The 22,664-nt window shown below is 37.5% G+C and overlaps 1 protein-coding gene across 1 annotated transcript in view; it reads left to right on the top strand.

Moving 5' to 3' along the window:
- Nucleotides 1–14,874, top strand: part of RYK (receptor-like tyrosine kinase) — a 52,610-nt gene extending 37,736 nt beyond the window's left edge. Inside the window, exons 14-15 of the mRNA XM_004682452.2 lie at nt 12,624–12,760; nt 13,649–14,874. Of these exons, the coding sequence (XP_004682509.1) occupies nt 12,624–12,760; nt 13,649–13,760 (249 nt within the window). The 3' untranslated portion in view covers nt 13,761–14,874. The remainder of the gene's footprint in view (nt 1–12,623; nt 12,761–13,648) is intronic.
- Nucleotides 14,875–22,664: the final 7,790 nt, after the last annotated feature.

Below are 22,664 nucleotides of genomic sequence, written 5' to 3' on the forward strand. Positions count from 1 at the left end.
TTAAATAACAGTTTTCCTATGACAGCTGTAACAAATTACTATAAACTTGGTAGCTTAAAACAACAGAGATTTATTTACTCACAGTTCAATTCTGGAGGCTAAATGTTTGGAATCAAGGTGTGGACAGAATCAACCTTCCTTTAGAGGCTGTAAGAATGAAATCTTGGAGCTTGTGGTGACTGCTGCGTCTCCCTGCTCTGAATGTGTCTGTTTCTCAAAATTGCTTCTGCTTTACTCTTACAAGGATTCCTATGATTGTATTTAGAACACACCTGCATTATCCAGGGTAAAGTCTTACTCTTTCAGTCCTCATTTTAAACATATATTCTATAACTAAAGTTATATTTATAGGCTTTAGAGACTGGAATGCTGCCATACTTTGGGGCCACTACACTCAGTACTGAAATTGTCAAAAATCTCCTTACTGAAAAACTGAAATTCAAACTTAAAATCCTTGAAGTAAGAACAATTAGATAATGATTACAATGTAATCTATTAATTGATTTTTTTCAGAAGCTAATTAGCTACCTGATAAGTCATTGCTTCTTATTACATACCAAATGTCTTGATAAAATGTGCTCACTTGTTGTGAATAAACAATTTACTTATATGATTGTTTTGACCTATTTCCTGGGAATTAAGCTCTTTCCTTGTACATCTCTTCAAAATACTTTAACTTAATTTAAAATTGACTGCTCTGAAAAAAAAAAAAAAAAAGACTTACCTGACAGAGTATATATGAACAATAATGAGAAGGGGTGTTACATCGTCTCCAAGAAGCAGGCGCAGGTGTTAACAGTAGGCAGAAACTTGCTTCATGTTGCCACAGCCTTTCCCAACCAGAGACAAGGAGCACAGGTGCAGTGCAAGACCTATATCCAGACTCTACATCAGACTCTACGGTAATAAACCCTGTGGACTCGGCTTAGATAGCAACAGGGGGTAGATCAGATCTGGATTTTTTTGAATGTTGACAATAATATAAAACACTCTAACATTACTGTCTGGAAGTATAAACTTTAAGTAAAGGAATGCAAATACTCAAAGCAATGTATTAATGTTTTAACAGTTCCGTAAAAACAGCTTGGACTTTTTTGGAGGAAGGAGAGGTACCTTTTTATTTTTCTCAAATATTTTAAAACATCACTATGAGCTTCACATTGAGCAACTTTCAGGATAATTAAAAATAATAATCACTTTTAGTCTGTTTTGGCATAAACTGTCTTAAAATGTCTTTGCGAACCAAATTCTACTGAACCTGAGAATGGTTAGAAATACCCATTAATTTAAATTTAATGTGGTTGTTCAGCTCCTGAAATGTTCACATTTTTCTTCTTTATATTCTTGAAAATTCACTCCCTTCAGATATATTTGTATTCCCTAAACATCTTTTGCCTTGGAACATTGAGATTAAAGGAGCAAGAATACCCTTGTGTATGATTGTGATGTGACTATTACTTTTTAGGGATTGAATAGTTTTTGAATTCTTAGAGTAAAGCACAAATGTTAAAGATTGGTTTTTAACATTTGTATTAAAAATGTGTATCCATAATTATTATTTTCTGTGCCCATTTTTCCTTTAAGTATGGAGTTGAGGGTTTTGAAATTTACATTTTTTTTCTACTTGGGTACTGAAAAAAATTGGGCAGACTCAAAGAAAACAAGCAATTTGACCCCACTCCCAATAGCCTTTAGGATATATAAAATGTATATTTTATGTGTAAATGTAACATTTAACAAATGTTACTACTGCTGGAAGGGGAAATACTCTGTCCTTTAAAAAAAAGAAAAAACCTTAATATTTCTGTATTTCCTTTTAGTCAAGAGTTTGGAAATAATTAGTGTTTTCCATCTTTAAAATACATACGCACACACGTACATATACACACACATATTTGCAATCCCTGTGTGAATTTCCCACAGTTTTTATTGGAAGGAATCACTATTTCAGTATGTCAAGATTGTTAAGATGTTATTATCAGTTTTTAACTGTTGAACATAGGAAATATGCACAACTAGATCTGACTAGTCATAAATCTCTAATGTTATTATAAGATATGAGATCATTATAGCATTCTTAGGAATTTCTGGATATTGTCTTTATCCTGTTTTCATCAGATGTGGATATCGCCTGTGTGACTTTCTTTTCCTTTATCTTGATTTATATGTTATTTGATTTGTTTAGTTAATTATAGCAGCTAACAAAATGCTACTGTTAAGAAACTACTTTCTGAAAGATTAAATGCAATCAGGAATGCACCGTTAAAAGTTTCATTCTTGATTTTCTTTACATTGTGTTTAAAAAGCACTTTCTTGGGAAAAATAAGTCAAAGAAATAATTGTCAAGCTAATCTTAGTGTGGTTTATGGCACTTAAGAGTCTTTAAGATATTTGAGTAGTTTTTTAGGGTACAGAGCAATTAAAACTTGTTTCTTGTGCCTTTATAATACTTTATGAACATTTAAGATTACCTCAAAAGAGGAGGGAAAGCTGTAAAGTTATTCAGGTATTACATGTGCAGCAGTGCTGGTTTTTAAGTAACAGAAAAAAAAATTATATATGGGGACTCTACATGGATGTAAATTCTGACATCATTGAGGCAAAATGACAGTTTTTTCTTGAACTAAGGAATGATAGTGATCTGGAGCTTCAGGAAAGGGGAGGGAATCACAAGATGTGGGGAGGTCACCCCTCATATTATGTAGACTACACACTCTATATGAATAGTTCTTATTACCTGTTTACCCACTGCAATGGAAAGCCATTGCTATGCCCTGAGCAGACTTGATCAGGAGAAACTTAGATTCATAGTATGTCCATGAAGAATGGTCTGCTGACCTACCTTGTCTTAAAAAGAAAGCTATAGTTAATCAGGAAATGTTTATTATTTATTTATATTTTATTAAAGATTTATTTATTCATACAGAACTGGGGGAAAGGCCAGAGATGTGGAGGGTGAGAGGATTCCCCAGAGACAGAGTGGGGAGCAGAACAGGCAGATCGAAGAAGTGCACTGCTGAGGGGAGCAGCGGGCAGGTCAGGGGAGGTCTGCTGCTCCATGTGGTCACCTCCGGGGCAGGTGGGAATCAAAGGGACAGGCAGGAATCGAACTCTTGCCGAAGTGGCTCAAGCTTCTCAGTGCTGTGCTTTAACCCGCTGTGCCACCAGGGAGGGCCTTGGAAATGTTTATTAAAAAAAAAAAATACAGGAAAAATTTCTATATTCTTTCATAACTTTAGAATTCACAATGTTGTTTCTAGTAAATTGCAGATTTTATAAATAGACTTATCTAAATTCACATTCAGAGCAATTAATATAAGGATACTAAGAAAAAGCTAGAGAAGTGAAAGGATCCTGTTGTATTTTAGTTTTTATCCTCTTTTCATCCGATGTGGATACCACCTGTGTGACTTTCTTTTCCTTTATCTTGATTTATATCTTATTTGATTTATTTAGTTAATTATAACAGCCAACAGAATGCTACTGTTAAGAAACTACTTTCTGAAAGAAATATACATTAGTTTAGGAAATAAAGATTTAAACTTAAATTGTCCTAATAGTTCCTGGGAATGAAGAAAAATGGGTTTACTTTGGGAACAGTTAATTTATTTTCAGAAGTGACCACTTGCTGTCTTCTGAGCAAGTTGTTACCTTTCATATATGTTCTGTACTTGACTCTCCCTTGGAATGGATATTTTCCTCAAAAGGCCTTGTGACTATCATTTTTCTTTTCCTTCCTAGCCATATCTTTACCATATCTTTATTTAACATTCCCTTCAGATACCCTCTATGTTATGATGGAACACCATCTAAGGCAGCTGGTAGAGTAGAAGAAAGTGCTATAAGCAGCAGATACTTATGATGGCCTAGTGATACTGATTCTTCTCTCTTAATTAATTACATATTCTAGGACAGATTCACAGTTGAAGTGGTCTTTTTTCAGCCATGTCTGACAGTCTGTGCCTAAAGATTGCTGATTTTTGAAGTGAGTTAGCAAGATGTACTAAATTTAAATTTGATACCTCATGTAATCAGCGCATTTTATATATAGTCATTGTATAGCTCAGTACATCTGTTCTGCTGGAATTAGAGCATACTTACCATAATGATAAATCTGGAGGAGAATTAAGATTTTTAGGTAACATTGAATAGTAAATTGTTAAAGGGATCCCTTTAGAGGTCACTTATATAATTTAGTAAAGCCTTCCAAAAGTAACATAATCCTATAGATGTATATTTCAGTTGTGGTCATTAAAAAGGCCTAAAAATATGTATCTAAAAAGTTAAAATGCATAGAATAATAAGCATTTTAAAGATTTGGATATTTGAGAAGGGGTGTCTACTTCTAAAGCCTGTACCTTGTACATGGCAGAGTATTAGCTTCACAAGAAAACTTATAAAAATTGGAATTGCTAGAAAATTTAATAAACTCCAGCTTACATTACTAGGAATATTCCTTTACAATATTTCAATCATAAGAGTGAACTCTTAATCAAAGGAAATTGATAAAGATCCACCTCCTTTCCTTAGACTTCAGAACCTTCTGTTCGTCACTTTATCTTCCTTACCTTTTCAACTTAACATGGTCTCCTGTACGCTTGCTTATATTCTTATATCGGAGACTCTGTCCCCGATCACGGATTATTGGGGGACAGAACAGACTGGGTCTCAAGGTGGGACCAGTGGCATCTTCGAGCGGAGATTCCTAGAAAAAGGGGAAGAAAAGGAGAGCAGGCGCGTGGAAGACATGGGGATGGGAGTTGTGTGCAAGTCTTCCTGCTCTGCCTTCAGCAGAGGTTTATTTTATACATTTCAAGCAGGATGACATTAGCATATGAAATGGGCTGAGATCACAAGCACCTTTTTGCTAAGAGTAGTCTGGGGTCCTTTTGACCTTTCATTGAGATTATAACATTTTTAAAATCAATCTATCAAGGTTAAAACAGGTACATAGATTCACAAAGTTTAAGACTAATATTACTATATTTACAACAGTGAAGATTGACCAAAATAATGTCCCTGAAACATTATCTATTACTTAAACTTTCATTCTCATAGAGACTTCCTAGGGGGTAAAGTGAGGGCTGGAAGAGGAAATTTCTTGTAAATCAAATTAAGGTAAGGTTCTTTGAAAAACTTGTTAGAAAGTTTAAGTGAATTTTCTTGAAGTCTAAAGGGTAGAAAATCTGATTAGCTCTGAATAGGCGACTTGGATGAATATCCATATCTAAAGACTAGATAGTAGGAAGTTTGAGTGGTTTTTAGAAACTGAATAGAAGGCTATGTGAGATAGTAGAGTGATAAGGTTTGGGTTTTCCTTTGTCTGGCAGTGAGAGAGACTTTGCAGTAACAGCCATTTGTTTTTATTAATCAGCCAGTTGTTTAATGACTTTTGACTTCAAGAGGAATTTCTCACCCTGGTGCAGTATTTACTTGTCAGGGCCAGGTAGCGCCTTATGAGGCTGAGGCAATCCAATTGTAAACTGAAGGTTGCTCAGAATATTTTGATATTACAATTATACAAAAAAGGGAGGTCATAACATAAGTTAGCTTGGAAAGTCTGATTTTTCAGAGCATTTCCCCTCCATCCGTATCATGTCTGTCGACAGAGGTTGCATAGCTTGTGTCATTCTTCCTTATAGCCAATCTGAAATTCTAAATAGGTCCACACAAACCAGTCCTTTCATAATCTTTGATGATCTTTTTATCACCAGATAATTATATCCTTATATCTTATATTATTATGCTTAATTCATTTTTCACAGAATGGGAGATGTAAAATCTGACTTTGTCTTAGCAGGTATCTCATAGTTACTGGATTGATGTTGATGCACATATATATATCTGCATTTTAGGTCATTTATTTTAAAAACATTCTTAGCCAGCAGTTTTAATCTTAATCCTTGGAGAGCTGTGTACTTAACTATAAAAGAATCTTAAATAGCCTTACATACTGTTCTTTCTATTTTCATGCTGAATCCTCACACTTTTCCATGTCTCACTCCCACAGACTTCATTTCAGAGATCCCATCTGTTCTTGTGACGACAGTTATCTTAATTATGAATAAATGACTAATTAATTGACCTTTGTGGTCTGAGGCCTCTCTTAACTGTTAAATATAATTCATCGATGTCTACTGCTTTTCTATCCAGGGCCTGTGTTTCTGAAAATTTAAGTGCAATCTTTGTTCTGTACTGTTTTTCTAATGTGCAGTAAATGTTAAGTGAAGATGCAGTACAGTTGAAGACAACAGATAGAATATCTGGTTTGGGGGGAAAACACTACTGATTTTCTGTGAAGCACATTGAGTCCATATATTAGAGGTGGGTGAGAGGTGTAGAAAGAAAATATTAGAAATTGCACATCAGATTCTTAAAAGTGTTGAGTGATAAACAAGAGTGTTTTTGGTCCAGAGGTAGAGAACACATAGCGAAATGAAAGTCAAAGAATGAGTATAGCGAATGATCATTTTTTTGTGAGAGAAGAAAGATGAACAAAGAAATAAAACAGAAAGGTGAGAAGAAAACCCAGAGAATTCTGTCTTAGAAGCCAAGAAAGACAATAGCTTAAAAGAGGTTGTAGTCCATAAATATATCTGCAGTGGTTGGGAAGGATCTAGAAATCATTTAGAACTTTTGAATAAGCAAAAAATCATTAAAGTGAGATATGACTGTCAAGGACTCTCTAGGAGGTGAGAAAATGCAAGCAGTGAATAAATTACAATTTGAAGAAACTCAGCTGTGCAGAGGAGTGAAGTGATCATAGCCTGATAGAATAGCAAGATCAAAAGAGGCTTTATTTTATTCATATTTTATTATATTTTTATTTTGCTTTATTTTATTAGATTTGCTTGGTTTGATTTTTTTAGACCAAGCTGGTTTTGCTTGGTTTAGTTTTTAGACCAAGCTTGTTTTGCTGTTTGAAATTCAAGATTGGCATTTACTATATTAGCATATTAATAAAGAGAAAACATATGATCATCTAAACAGATGCTGAAAAAGTATTAGAAAAAAAAAATCTAGATTCATCCTAACAAAATTTCTCAACAGCCTAAGAATAGAAAAGAACCTCTTCAATCTGTAAAGGGCTTCTACAAAAAAAAAAAAAAAAAACAACTATAGATAACACATTTAATGCTGAATAAATGCTTATTAATTTTAGCTAATAGCATGAAGGTGCCCACCTGTTGCTTCTCATCAGTGCTGTAGTTAAGGTTCTAGCAGTGCACTAAGGCAAGAAAAGGAAATAAATGGCAAGAAAAAAACTAGTAGATAAAAGTAAAATTTTAATGTATATGACCTGACCACCTATGAAAAAAAGCCAGTGTGATACACAGGGTAGCTACTGGAACTAGCCCATGAATTTATAAAGACTAGAGAATAAAAGATCAATGTAAATTACTATTAATAAAAAAATTACATTTTAAAAATGTATTTCTTACATCATCCCTCATTTTTGTGTAATGTATGATTTCCCTGTAAAATTCCCACCACCACCATATCACTATGCACCATCACCATAGTCCCTTGTGCTCTTCCCACTCCTGTCCTGATCATTCTCCCTCTTCCTCCCCTACAGAATGTTTCTGATCTGATCTGTTGCCTTATGATTTTTACTTTATTATAGTTATTTTTTTTAACCTGATCCCTAATTTGATTCCTCTACATTCTTCCTGTAAGTGAGACCATTCGATGTTTTTGTTTTTTTTCTTTCTGGCTTATTTCGCTGAGCATAATCTCTTCCAACTCCATCCATGTTGCTGCAAAGAACATACGTTCATCCTTTTGATTGCTAAGTAATATTCCACGGTGTAAGTATACCACAACTTCTTGATCCAATCATCTATTTTTGGGTAGTTGGTTGCTTCCATACCTTACCTATTGTAAATTGTATTGCAGTAAACATGGAGGTGCAGGTGACCTTTTGAATTAATGTTTTTGTATCCTTTGGGTAGATTCCTAGGAATGGAATTGTTTAATCATATGGAAGCTATTTTTAGTAGTTTGAGGGACCTCCATATAGCTTTCCATAGTGGTTGGGCCAGTTTGCATTCCTGCCAGCAGGGTAGGAGAATTTCTCTTTCACCACATCCTCACCAGCATTTGTTGTTGCTAGTTTTTGGGTTTTTTTGTTTGTTTGTTTGTTTGTTTTTTAAATATGTGCCATTTTCACTGGTGTAAGTTGGTATCTCTTTCAGGTTTTGATTTGCATTTCCCTGATTGCAAGTGATGTTTAACATTTTTTCATATGCCTGTTGGCCATTGGCATTTTTTTTCTTTTGGAAAGTATCTTTTTAGCTCTTCTGCCCTTTTTTTTTTGACTGCGTTGTTTGCTTTGTTAGCTCTCTGTAAAGCTTTGTGATCAGTTTGTGTTATCATTAGTATTGTGTGCAAAAATTGTCTCTCAACCAGTGAGGTTTCTGTTTTGGTTTCTCTTTTGCTATACAGAAGCTCTTTAATTTGATGTAGTTCAGCTGTTTATCTTTTTCCTTCAAGAAATGACATTTTTTTTAAAAGAAAAGAACCAAAAGGTATGAAATTAAATCTGACAAAAATGTAAAAGATCTTCCATTGAAAACTATAGAACATTCTTGAGAGACATTATAAACCTATACAGATGCGGAGGTAACTGTGTTCAGAACTCTCATATTAAGATGTTCTTTCCAAGTTCAAATATAGAGTCAGCATAGTTTTAATGAAAATCTTTGTAGGCTTTTAATTTTTTTTAGTAGAAGTAGACTGGTCTAAAATTTACATGGAAATAAAAAGGACCTACAGAATGGCAGAAACAGCTTTGGGAAAGAGTAGAATTCTAATACGAACAGAAAGGTCTAGCCACAGAACACCTGATTGTGTTTTTACTGTGGTCCAGTGAGATAATTTTGAATGGACACAATTCTGTATTCATCAACAGACATTAAATTATGCTCAGCATTGCAGTACCAATTCCTGAATTAACAGTGGAAATAATCTTATTTTTCCCAGTATTAGCTATTATTACACTAAAAAGTAAGCAAATTATATATACATATATATACACACACACCCACACATATATTTTTTTCCAACAAGTCATATCATTGTGTGTTGTTAGTGAAAAAAGGGTTTTATATCATTTATATTAAGATGCTATAAAATGTTGGATTGTCAGAAAAGTTATGATTTTTTTCCTATGTATATGAATTTTCCAACAACTCATTAGCATGAGTTGGGAAGAAAATAAGATGAATAGAACATCATTATTCTGTAAATGTTCTTTAATTGGACTTAGTAGCGGCCTAAGTTATGAAACTCTGAGGAATGAAACTCTTGACCTTTTTATTGCCCCCTTTCCAAAGACGTCAAACAAAAGGTAATTATAGAATAAGTCAGTCTAAATTTTAGATGGTTCAGTTAACAGAAAACTTTAGAGAACAAGTTGTCCACAAATCATTCTGGTGTTATTTGGTATTGCATTTTCTTTTTTTTTTTTAAATGTGGGTAAGCGAATGTTAATTAATCACTTTTTGTTGATGTTGAAGGAAATGAAACTGTAGTAGATCTTTTGATTTTTTTGGATATCTGAGTGTAATAGGAGATTCTTAAATGCTTAAGCGATATTGTAGACAAAATGATGTGAAATAAGTAATTCAAGTCAGTTTAAACACGTAGTTATTCTAGAACCTGATGACACTGCTCGTCTCAGCTATCACCAATATTTCTCGGAAAATTTTGTAGTCAGTTGTTAGAATGTAGATCCTCTTGTTGCCAATTCCCATTGTTTCTTCTTCCAAAATCAAGTTTGTATTGATATTCACTCCCTACAACTATTGCCATAACTTTTGAATTGTAACAGACCTATCTCATCTCATGAAGAAGGGCTGTGAAACCCTTTCAACCATTTCCCCTCTTGGGCTCTGTTCCATCTGTGAGTGAACTGAACCACCTTTCTTTTGGAAACTGGACACTATTAAAAAAATTAAGCATTGCATTCATTGATCGCTGTTATTATTAAGTTCATGTAGAATTAGGTTTTAAGGTAGGCAAATAGTTGGAGGTAAGGTAAGAAAACTAACGTTTGGGCCTCACTGGTGGTCCAGAGGTTAAAAACACTAGGAAGCTACCCACAGCCACTGCAGCACAAGTTTAATCCCCAGCCAGGCAGCTGACCCACATGGTGCAGCAGACCTCTCCTGTCTTACCTGCTGCTCCCTCAACAATGTACTTCGTCGATCTGCCTGTTCTACTCCCCACTCTGTTTCCAGTGAATCCTCTTGCTGCCCTTTCACCTCTGGCTGTACCCCATTTCTGTATGCATAAATAAACAAATCTTTAAAAAAAAAAAAGTTAGCCTTTACGGGCCCTCCCTGGTGGCATAACGGGTTAAGGCCACTGCGTTATGAAGCTCTTGGAAGCCACTGCAACACGAGTTCCATCCCCAGCCAGGGAGTTCACCACATGGTGTGGCAGACTTCTTCTGACCTGCCCACTGCTCCCCTCAGCAGTGTACTTTGTCAGTCTGCCTGTTCTGCTCTCCACTCTGTCTCTAGTGAATCCTCTCATTGCCCCTGCACCTCTAGCCTGTACCCTAGTTCTGTAAGCATAAATAAGTAAATATGTATTTTTAAAGATTTATTTAAGCGGCTGCAGTTAGCTAGCAGTGCTGCATCCCGTTGTGCCACCAGGGAGGGCCCAATAAGTAAATATTTTTTAAAAATTAACTTTTATTAATTTGAAATCATTTTTCCATTTTAAGCAGAATAGAACATTTCTCTTAAGCTAGTGGGCTCTGTCCCTAGAAATTTTTAGAATGTATGTAATTTAATCTAATCCGATCTAATCTGTTTTTTCCTGCTCTTCCCCTTCTCCCAAAGCACAGATCTCAAGAGTGGGCATTGCTTTACCCTAGTAGCCACTATTAATGAAAAAGATACTAAATTCCAAAAGATGAAATGCTCCAGTTGCAGTAATGCTGTCCTCAAAATGAGTTGTGAAGTGTTCTGTTTTCTACTTGCTTATATGTTAAATAGTGCCCTTTACCCACAAATACAGTTTGAAATTCTAACTCCATTACCTCAGAATTTGACATGATCTGCAAAAAACGGTTATTTACAGATATAATGTTAAGAGGAAGAAATACTCAATTATGGTGGGTCTTAATGCAACCTGACAGTAGCTTTATAGTGACATAAATGTATAAGGGGAGAATGCCATGTGAAAACAGAAGCAGAGACAAGTGCTACAGTTGCAAACCAAGGAATAGTACAGATTATAGCAAACCGTCAGAAAATAGAAAAAGTCAAGGAAGGTTTCTTTCCTTTAGATTTCAGAACTAGCCCAGCTCACAGATTGAATTAGATTTCTAGATTTCTGAATTAGAATTCAGAATTGTAAGACAATAAATATTGTTGTTTAAGTCATCTAGTTTCTGGGACATCCTTAAGCTAGTATAGATTTATATCACTTTTTTCAAGTTTGATAGAATTCATACAGTTTTCTTGGTGGAAAAATTTTTAAAAACGAATTCATTTTCTTTAATATATACATAGGGTTATATAGATTTTTCCTTTTTTTTTCCTTGTATCTATTTTGATAATTTGTGAATTTCAAGGAATTTCTTCATTTCATCTAGGCTTTACATGCCAGTAGTTCTGAGGTTGAATACCCTTTCTAAGGTTTACAGTATATACCTTATACTTTCAAATAATATTATATCACTTCATGTTTAACATAAACAAGTTACAAGATATTTCAATTCATCCCTTTCCATCCTTTGTGCTACATGGACATGTATTTGATTTCTATTTATATTATGAACACCATTATTGTTGATTTTGCTTTAAAAAAAATCTGGAACTCGTAGGTATATATATAGGCATGATGCATGGTACATAGGAATCTCCTTATGCAGCTTCAGCTGTTCTGACTTCAGGATGCACTGCTGTGTGCAGATTAAGGAGATTCCCTGCTCCAGCCCTTCCCAGCCACATGGTGGCAGCTCTGTAGACATATTGCCTGCCACACTCCCTGGACCAGGCGGAGTCAAAACGCAGAGTCCCAGGGGACCACTGATGAGTATTGTACTTGCTTATGATGTCTTCTCCTACTAGTAGTTCAGATATTGATTTTAAATAAATCTGATCTTTTACTCAAGCAATTTGGAAGGTATTTCTTAGGATCTTTGTACCTGTTATTTGACCATAGTAAAAATCCATGACATCATATATTTTACATAATTTGCACATTTCATTCACTCAGGATGTTCTTCCTTCCAATTAGGCTAAAGTTATTTTCACTTTCTGCATCACAGTCATGCACACTAGCTATATAATATTTAAAGTAACAAATTTTCATATGAAGAAAATCTTAAGACATAATTAACAGTTTTGGGTGGTAGGGTTTGTAATCAGTAGCAAAAACATTTCTTTCCATTGAATCTAATTACCTTAGAGTATTCAGTAATGATAAGTACATTAAAGGTTGCACTTATTAAAATGTTCTTTTCTGTCTTAGCAAGAGGAATCGGCTGAACTTGGTAGACACTGACTATTCTTAGAAGTTGGTTCACTGCTGTTTGGGGTCCTTAGCAGCAGTACTCGACGTCTGTTTTAAATATCTCCTGGTGTTGTTGCTCTTCTCCTCAGTGGGCCTTTGGAGTGACACTGTGGGAACTCATGACTCTGGGCCAAACGCCCTATGTGGACATCGACCCCTTTGAGATGGCTGCGTACCTGAAAGATGGTTACCGAATAGCCCAGCCAATCAATTGTCCTGATGAGTTGTAAGTTTTCCTGAGCTGGATGAAATGGGTTCATTTACAGTAATGGGATTTAAAAAAAAAAAAAAAAGCAGGTGTCCGTATTCATATAGAGACTTCACTTTTGAGAATAATGACTCTTCAGATTTGAATTAGATGCTTACAGAGAACCACAGCCAACCAGACTCATTCACTCTTAATGTATTTGACATTAATACTTTTGCAGCTGTAGTTGTAGTGTTTAATCCAAGAGACATTAATGTACATAGTGAGAAAACACTGAATACTATGTCAGTGACTCAAAATAGAGTGAGGACCTGACTTATACCACCTTAGGGATACACCCTTAGTTATAACAGACCTTTCTCACTGTCATCTTGCTTGATACAGTTGGTGTCAATTGACATATAAGATGCTCTGAGATAGTGAGTGAGATAGTTCCTATTACTGTCACATGGTTAATCTTTCTATATAGTGGAGTGGGTAGGAAGCTGTTCGGGAGTGTGATCGTGCCATTAGTTCTGTAACCCACTGACAATTTCTATACTCTGGTGAGGTGGCAGCTTTTGCACTGATTTTATTATAGATCCAGCATTTTTTACAGCTTCATCTTCTCTCAGACCTTAAGTGTAGAAAAACACAGGTTATTACTTTGTGAATTTGCATGAATTCTTTCTATTTGCTGATAGGTTTTGATATCCTCTCCTGGGAAATAGAAATCCATGCAAAAGTTTGGTAACTTGTTTAGCTTCTTTTTTCTTTTTTATTTTAGAACTGCCACCAGATAGTATTAATAATATCGATTGGTTTTTAGTATGTTATCCTCTCCATGCCCGCATTGGGACAGAAACTGTCATCAAATTGACTAAAAGCACTTATCACTAGTCAAATTTTCCATTTTGTCATCTGCAGATTTGCTGTAATGGCTTGTTGCTGGGCCTTAGATCCAGAGGAGAGACCCAAGTTCCAGCAGCTGGTACAGTGCCTCACAGAGTTCCACGCAGCCCTGGGGGCTTATGTCTGACTCTCCTCTCACAGTCGCAACATCAGAAGGAAGGTGCCTGCCCGGCTCCTTGGAGCCCGTCACCACTGCTTCGTGCGCCATGCCAAGCCAGCAGAAGCATATTTGTCTTCCAGAACACTGTGCCTTAGGAATGCTTTAGAATCTGAACTTTTAAAAACAGACTTAATGTGGAGTATTTTCTAGATATCACTTTTATTAGGTTGAACTGAAAAAGGTTTTGTAAATTTCTTGCCCAAAAAATTTTTCAAATATAGTTACTTTGGACTAGGGGTACATTATTACAAAATAAATTAACAGGTTTTTAAATTGTTTAAACAAATATTTTGAATAGCTATCTTAGTGCCGACTGCTTTTTATTTTTGATTTTTTTCACATTTATCACCAGTTTTGGGAAATGGTTTGTTTTCAAAGATTCAGTAATTTTCTTAACAAAACAGCATAAAAAGATGTTTGGCTTGCCTTACAAAAAGCAGTATTTGGAAAAGATGAATTAGAGAACAAAATGGAAACTAAAAGAAAGTTAATTAGGAACAAACTGCCCTTTCATGGAACATTGTTTAACTTTTTCAATGTAAAGGGGTTCTGCTTTCTTACTTTAGGGGAAGAGGAGCTGAGTTTATTGAAACATCTTAAATTTGTCATAAATTAACTTTTCCATGAACCAGAAGCAGGCTTGGGGCAGGTCAGTAGTACACAATGCGATTCTATTTATTTTTACTCTCTGGGGAAGGGATAATACAATTCCAGAAAGTAAAATTATGTTTCTAAGGTTAAAAAACCCTTATATTGCACCTAGAATAGTGCTGTGCACAAAGTGGTGCTTGAGTTATGTGGGTAAAACAAAATGTAAACTGGTAAATTTTGTGCATATCTTCAAGGCTGGCATAAATATGAAATTTTTTTTAAACACTTGAAAAATTAAAGGATTTGTTTTATATTATGTCCATATTGAAAATACTGTTTATAAGGATTGGTTGATCGTGTCTGGTAAGCCTCTGAACATGCAACAGCAAGTTCTCCTTGTTTTATCCCCTGGTGTTTCACTCAGGCTTCTAAGCCATAACACAATTGCTGCTGTGTCCACTCAATCTTCAGGTTCTAATAAAAAGTTGGGCATATTACTATAAGGAAGTACTACGACACTGAGACTTGTCTCCAGACCATAAATTAGGGGTCTGCATGTATTCATGCTTGGTGTTAGTTAGCCTCAGGCAGAGGTGAACGGCCCCCTGCATAACTAGACCTGCATCTGCCTGTCTCTCTGCTCCTGTCCTCACGGGTATATAAGGGAGACTGTAGCAGTTGGAGACTCTTGTTGTTCTTAAAGAAGCTTTATGGATCAGCAGTGCATCTGGAAAAACAACTCACATAGTAAATGCTGTCCCACTAGCAGGCCAAGAGCTTGGTTTTCCTGTATACCATTGGTTGCACTAGTGAAACACTCAGCTTCCTCAACGGCCAGGTTTTTAAAAGCTCTTTAAACTGTTCTGTCTGTGAAAGCTATTTTGTGCACAGTCTACATTCTGAAAGGTATTCCCGTTCACAAGAATTTATTTAGCACTTTGTGTTCTGTGCACAGGGTGATTCAACCCTAGCATTTCTTCCATTATACAGTGCATTTTATTATATGTCAGGTGAGTGCATTACTTAGAAATGACAGTTCTAACAAGATCAATTCAAAAGAAAAAGCAATGACATCTCACTTTTATCCCAAATTAGCAAATACTGAGAGTTGTTTCCAATTTGTTGGGATGTTTGATGCCTTTTAATCTTATTATTTTGTGTTTGCAAACTGTCTTATTGTGTGATTTGGGGGGGGGGGTCTTAATAGGAAGTTTAAAAGCATAAGTATGTGTTTTATTGCTGAGCTAGTGATAGTTATTAACACAGAAAGAAGAGAGCAGTTATCAGATTTTCATGACTGGTCTTCTTTCAGTGTTTTCCTTATAGATTGTGAATATTACTATATAAACTTTGTAGACTTTGCTTCTTTCATAGTAAAGAAGCAAAATTAGCAACACACTAATGGTATAGAAGCTGGTCCTAGTGACCTAGAGCTCTATTATATTCTAATCTTTCTTATAACAGCCCGTTGTAAGGAAACTTTATTTGTACTAGAATTGGCTGGTTATTTATTTCAGTGCCCACTGTATGCCTGACTCTCAGGACATGCAGTAAATGACAGAGGAGGTTCCTCCCTTTCTCATTCGTACAGTCCTAAGATTTTGGTAAGTTCTATAAAAAAAAAAAAAAAGTAGAGTGTATCCTAATGAAAATATTTTTTAGATGTGATATTAACCTAGACACTGAGCTGAAATCTAAATGACAAGAAGCCATCTGTGACACAATCCAGGCAGAAATGACACAACTGCAGAGACCTTACTGTAGACACATGCTGGCCCTTACTGTAGACACATGCTGGCCTCCAGTCTGGCTCTCCACATTTATCTTTCAGTTGCTGGTGTTGAAGAAGAGAACAGAGACTAGAATGTAGTTAGAGAGGAGCTGGTGCCAAGGAGGTCTGGGAGATGCAAGAACAGACCAGCGGCCTTGGCAGTCAAATGATTTGTCACTTAAAAAAGATTATGCCAACTCTTTTTTTGAAGAGTGAGTTTTTAAGAAGTAATGACTCTAAAACTGTTGCATAATTTAGGAAAGGAAAGCTAGTAATTTTAGGCCAATTTGGGAGTGTGGGAGATTGCAAGGGGCAGATTGGAGGCATACTTTGAAGGTAATAGAGAGTGCCTGTGTCCTGTTATATGTTGAAGGGTGGGGAAGGGAAGGAAAGATCAGTGGTGACTAGTTGGGTTGAGGCTTGGTCATCTGATTGTATGGCCAGATGACATGCTCAGGTGGGAGAAATCCTTTTTGCTTTGTCAGGGTGGATCAGTAATTAATTTTAGGTGTTGGTCATCTAAGGAGATTTTTGAGTGGATAAGTAAGAATCTGTAGTTTAAGGAAAAGTCCTCATTGGTTATATATTTTAGGATCTAATGCACAGACTATATTTAAGCCCTGGAATTGGAGGAATTGGCTTTGGGAGAGAGTACAAATGGAGGAAGAAATCCTCGAGTTGAGTCCTGAGGACTGTATTTGGTGGTGCAGGGAAGGAAGAGTAGAACCAAAAAGACCAAGAAGAAACCACTATGTGGTTGGATACAGCAACAATAAAAACAGGAAAATGAGGTGTCACAGAAGCTCAGGGAAGAAAATGCTTCAACATGGAGAAAGAAGCCTCTGTGGGATTTCTTTCTTATGGAAGTTTGCTGACATAAGCAGTGGAATTTGGAGCAAGATGAAATTGATATACATGGTGGGTAAGTGGGGACCCTCCTGGGTTGGCACTGTTGAAAGTTCCCCTGTGAAGGGAAATGGAAGAAGTAACTAGATCTCCAGGAGATCAAAGAAGTATTTTGGGACGAGGGTAGTGGAAACAGGAAGGAGAACCTGTTTGTTTTCCAGATGATGATATAGTACCAGAAAATTCTCACAGGCTCATGTGAATGAGAGAGAAATTCCTTTGCAGGGTCTCTGGCCATTTGGGCCACAACCACAAAAGCCTCCCCCTCCTATGCCCAGTCCCTTTGTTTTGTTTTAATAACAAAGTTTATTTTTACATCATTTTGTGCCTTTTACCATCTCAGTTGTAATACCTGTGGGCTTCCCATCACCAGTTCACCCGTTTGCCATCACCATAGTCCAGTGCACTTCATCCCTCCTCCCCCTACTTTTTACTTCATTCCCCACTCCACCCTGTAAAATGTCTCTGGTAAGTAGTTGTTCATTATTATTATTTTCTCCGCTGGTCCGAAAAGATTTTGTTTTTAATTGGTGAAAATAATATGAGTATGATGGGAGGTGGTGCATGAACCTTTGAATATTCCTGTCATATGAACATCTGCCTCAGCTGAGTTTCACGTCCTTGGGAGTTCAGATCACTTGTCTTGTTCTCCACCATCTTCTTTTGCCCTGTTGCCTCCTTAAATGCCTACACAACCCCTGGAGCTCAATGCATCCATCTAGCCTCTGGATGGATGCCTCGTGTGGGACTTTCCATCACATTTAGAACTTGGTACGTGAAAGAGCTGAATATATAAGGAATTGATGAGTAAAAGTCTCTAAATTTGCCCAATGGAGTACTTCTAGAGGATTTTAAAAATCTGCTAATTCGCTAAAAAGCATTATGTCATATTTGAAATACTGTGTTTTTTGTATCACTAATGTGATACTTATATTCAGATTTGAAATTTTTAGGTAATACAAGCCAATAAAGCATGAAAGAGACAGATTAGTAGGGTGGCCCTTATCCCCACTTGCTGTGAACCTGAGTACCCTCCCCAACACCCATTGATCTTTTGCCTTACTTTCCTTGCCTCTTCTTTGGTCACAGAAATAACTAGCCCAGGTGCAAATTCTGTTTTGTACTCCCACAATGAACATCTCATGTGGACATATTCATGAAAATAATTGCCCCAAATGCAGTCATTCATGACTTTAGGGGAAGATTGTTTTCCAATTCCCATGTCCCAGACCCCCACCTTATACAATAAAAGGGGTGATACAATTTACTGGACTAGGAAAATAAAATGTAAATGCTTGTTTCTAATTTTTGTTTCTATAATCATTTTTCTCCTTGTGTTTCAGGACAACAGTGAGCCTCACTCTCTGGGGTCCATGTGTAAGTGTGTTGAGTACTTCCATTTTATATATTAGTAAATGAGCCGTGGGCCTCCATTTTATTTCTAAGAGATACTATTCTCTGTGTGGATATACATGTATTCATTCATCAGTTTATGCATTCTTGAGGAAACTTGAGTTTTTAGTTGAGTACATCTTACCCTCAATGAATCTGAGCTTCCTTGGTAAGGAAGCAAGGATGGCTATTAGTGGGCACCTAGGAACTATACAAAAGCAGGGCAAGGGACTGGTGTCTGACCTCCTGTAATCCTGTCAGATATAAAAGGATAGTAAGTCATTGGGGAGGCTTAGGGAGTGCCCAGTCAGCTCGTTTTTAGTGAGTACTGTCATTACTTGGGGGAGAAAAGACCTATAGAGCTCATTTCCTAATCTTTTCATCTCTAAGTCTATACCCAGAAAACTCTACTGTTCTCCTGGGATTGTTGTTACTTTGGCCTCTGGCCTTACTGTTTTTCACCAGACCATAATTCTGCCAACACTTTATTGATTGGGACTTATAAGGATATTTGTGTTTCCCTTAGTGTTTGACCTACAATATCTTGCACCAGCTATCTTTTGTCTAGTTTCATGGTTTACCTTCCTGGGAATATACCAGAGATTGACTATATGTTGCTATAAAAATTATTTTTATAAAGAGCTTAAGCATACATTTAATATCACATGAACTATATTTTATGTGCCTTTTATTTTAGACATTTCATTCATTTAAAGGTCAGTTATTTTTAAATGGAAACTTAGGTCACAACATTACTAAATATACTCTAAATAACACCTTGTCTGTATTACCCAGAGACAGGATACCCTGAGACTCTGGTAGAATTTAGGAGGAATTGATCATAGGTCCTAGCTCTAGAAAAGCATTAGACTTAATATTCTGAATCAACTTTGCTCACATCAGAATGAGTTGACTTGACAATAATCTGCTATCAGGAAGTGCAGTGTCTTGATAATCCTGTGTTAAAATCTTACGTTGAAGCTGATGGCAGCAACTCTATGGCCTTTGCTGTTTTGTTTCCCCCATGAAAGTCCATAGTTCACTTAACTGAAAGGAGGACAGCTTTATTTGACCTGATAGACATTCTTGGTCAGTTAAGCAGACTCTTGTCTTGTGAGAAGGACTCTCTAGGATCTTCCTTATTTCTTCTGGCAAAGCAGGAGAAGGAAGAGGCAGGAGGCTGTAACTTAGCCCGGCTATGCATTCCTGAAATCAGACTGTTACTCTGAGGCTGTCCCCATCTCGCCTTCCTCCCTGGCCATTTTGGGCCTCTTTCCCATCTTTAGCATCCCTTTTCTAGTCTCACCATCTGGCCTGACATGACCGTTCAAGTACACTTAGACAATGTGATACCATTTAACAGGATATAAAAAGGATGCATCTCTCCCACAGCTAACTTAACATAATGACATTTTTTAGTGCTAAAAGGAGGGTAACCTAAGTTTCATTTTACTGAAAGGAAACTGAATTCATAATCACTTCCTAGACACAAGATGGAAGGAAATACTCTTTTTCTCTCCTGGCTATTTTTAGAGAGGTGGAGTTCTTTTCCAGGAAAGGAAATGAATTTGTTGTAGTCACTAATACTCCTAAACAGGGAATTTTAATGTAAATCTTTCAAGCAAGTGAACATTAATTTTGTCTTTTTAGATCTGTGGGCAGTTTGGTATTATTGGAATGTGGTTTTCATGGCAGAGAAGAGCAAGAAAGATGATTCGAGGAGTAGCGTATATATGTGTGATGAGTGCCTAACACATTGAGAGGTCTAATAAAGGTGCTGGAGGTTCGGGGAGAGGCTCAGGTGATGATGTGGTCACATTTGTCTTAGCAGTGCTGGTGGCAGTCAGCCATTGCTCCCTCTAGAGCCGGCACTGTGCCAACTGCACATGCGTTATCTAATCTTTATGGAGTAGTATTGTCATCTTCATTTTTCAGTTGAGGAAAAGGAGGCTGAGAGAGTTAAACATGTAGCTGTTATTTTAACTGAAGAAGTCTAACAGGATACCTGTATCACAGGGATCAGAGAGTTGTGGGGTTGGGCAGAGGTGGTAGGAGAGGCAGGGGGCAGGGGTGGGCCTCAACATTTGTAGTGCCATAAAAGACAGTGTCGTGGCTGAAAGTGATACTGCACAGGGACCTGATAAATGTCATGATAGTGGAAAACCTTTACTGGAGAAATTTGCAAGGGAACTGACCAAGGGCCTGTGAAAATGGAACTCAGCTTAAGTTGGTGTGAGGAATTTGTGGTGGTACTGTTCTGATGGGTATGGACTTTTTCCTCCACAGATTGATCTTTCATGGAATCTTCTGCAACAAGTAGGGGGTTAAAAAAGATAACTCTTTATTTCGCTCCCACTACAGTCCAGAGAAGGATGGTGTCCCCGGCTAGTGGAGTGGCTCTTTTTCCAGAACCATGCAGCATCATAGGGCCCATCCATCTTGTTCTACCTCTCTGCAGGCTGTACTGGTGGCCGCACGATCAGAGCTGGGTCTCTGCCAGATCAGCATGCAGCTCCTGCAAAGGGGATAAGGAAACTTAGCTACGTCCCCTCTTCTCACCAGCCAAGACCAGTTGACCTTCCACACTCACCCGCTTTTGTGCCTTTACGCTTTCCTCTTCCTGTGCTGTTACCTCGGACCCTACTCCCTGTCTATTTAGGTAACTTCTCCGCACCTGTAAAACCCACTTAAGGTAAGCATTTCTGGGTTTTGTCCTATGTAATCTATGTGGAAAGAAGGTCTCTGAAGCTGTGGACACTCCCAATATCCCAACCCCAGAGAGTCTTCCTCGTTCAAGAGCCTATGAAAACATCTCCAGAGATACGGGGTGATCACTGGAGGGGCCAGTGGCCTCCTGCTCTAAGTGGGGAACTGCTGGAGTCACTGCCAGCAGTGGGGTGGGAATATTGTTAGGGTTTGCGTGAGTTACTTGGACATGCAAGGCCAGTGCCATCACTTCTGTCCTTGAATTAGGTTTTTAATTGTCCATACTAGTGTGACGGGAGTGCATCTGTGAGTCTCAGTATCCTCCCCCACCTCCCTGCCCCTCTAAACCCAGTGGCTCAGACTACCCCAGCCCTAGGGTATGACAGCAGCTTTGCCCATACCTGGGAGCTGAGTCTTATCTCCACAGTGTGTCCCACAGTTTGTGACAGTGACTGCAGGTCAGCTAACCTCTCTTTCCCCCTTCTCCATTTTAATTAAAACTCCGGTTTGCAAATCTACTCCTTGTATCACTAACAGTTTCTTTCTCGGAAAACAAATAATTCATTTTCCAGATACAAAAACCAGAAATGCTTATTTTATGAAAAACTGTCACATTAAGTCAAGGGGGATTTCTTGTCTCAGAGTGGTGAGAGGGTTCTGACCAGGCCTAGACTGCCTTGAGGGCACAGGGCAGAAACTGGAGGAAGCCAAAGAGGTCAGGCCCCAGGCAGTCGGACCATGCTAGAACTCCCAGTGCTGGCTCGGAGACGCTGGCCCTGAATTCTCAGGGAAGTCCCTGTGAGTACTAGCCATGGGAACCGGTCCCTCACCAGCTCTCACGGAGAACTCCAGATGCCTGCCTACCCTTCACCTCCTTTCAGGAAAACAGACATCTGCTCTCTTCTCTGAGGTTTTCCAGCTCAGAGAGAGCACCATCTGGAAGTCATTCTCTCCAGGGTACTCTTACTTGGAGTTTACTTGGAATGTGGTATTCAAGAAAAAGTGGCAAGAAAGAAAATTGAAGGGGTAAAAAGATGAGTCCCTAGATGACAATATTCAGCACCACTTTGTACAAGAGAACAGTTGTGGTTCCTTTCTGTCTCACCCCTCACTCAGTTCTCTATTTCTAAAACATATCCTTGCTCCCCTTCCCCCATTTCTCTTCATTCTGTCATTATCCTGATTAGGTTTTTATATATGTAACCTGGAAGATGTCAGGCTGTTGTTAATATGAGTGACTATCACGTCTGTCCTTGAATTAGTTTTTTTATTAGCCCCATGGTGTGATGATGAGGCCTCTAGGAACCTCAGAGAATTTTGGCCTGATGATCTATGTCTCCATCACTCCCACCTTGATGATGCCAACCCCTTCCTGCCAGAACTGTTGCCCAGCCTCTCACTACAGTCCATTGTCATAGCTACCTGAGGCATCTAGGATGGGTCCTCTTGCCCAAGGCCTGTCTGACTCATCACAGTGCAAAAGTATAGCACAGCTTGGTTCTCCT

This window comes from Condylura cristata, unplaced genomic scaffold (genome assembly GCF_000260355.1).
Source record: "Condylura cristata isolate star-nosed mole 26May11 unplaced genomic scaffold, ConCri1.0 scaffold00014, whole genome shotgun sequence".
In the NCBI taxonomy this organism is placed as follows: Eukaryota; Metazoa; Chordata; class Mammalia; order Eulipotyphla; family Talpidae; genus Condylura; species Condylura cristata.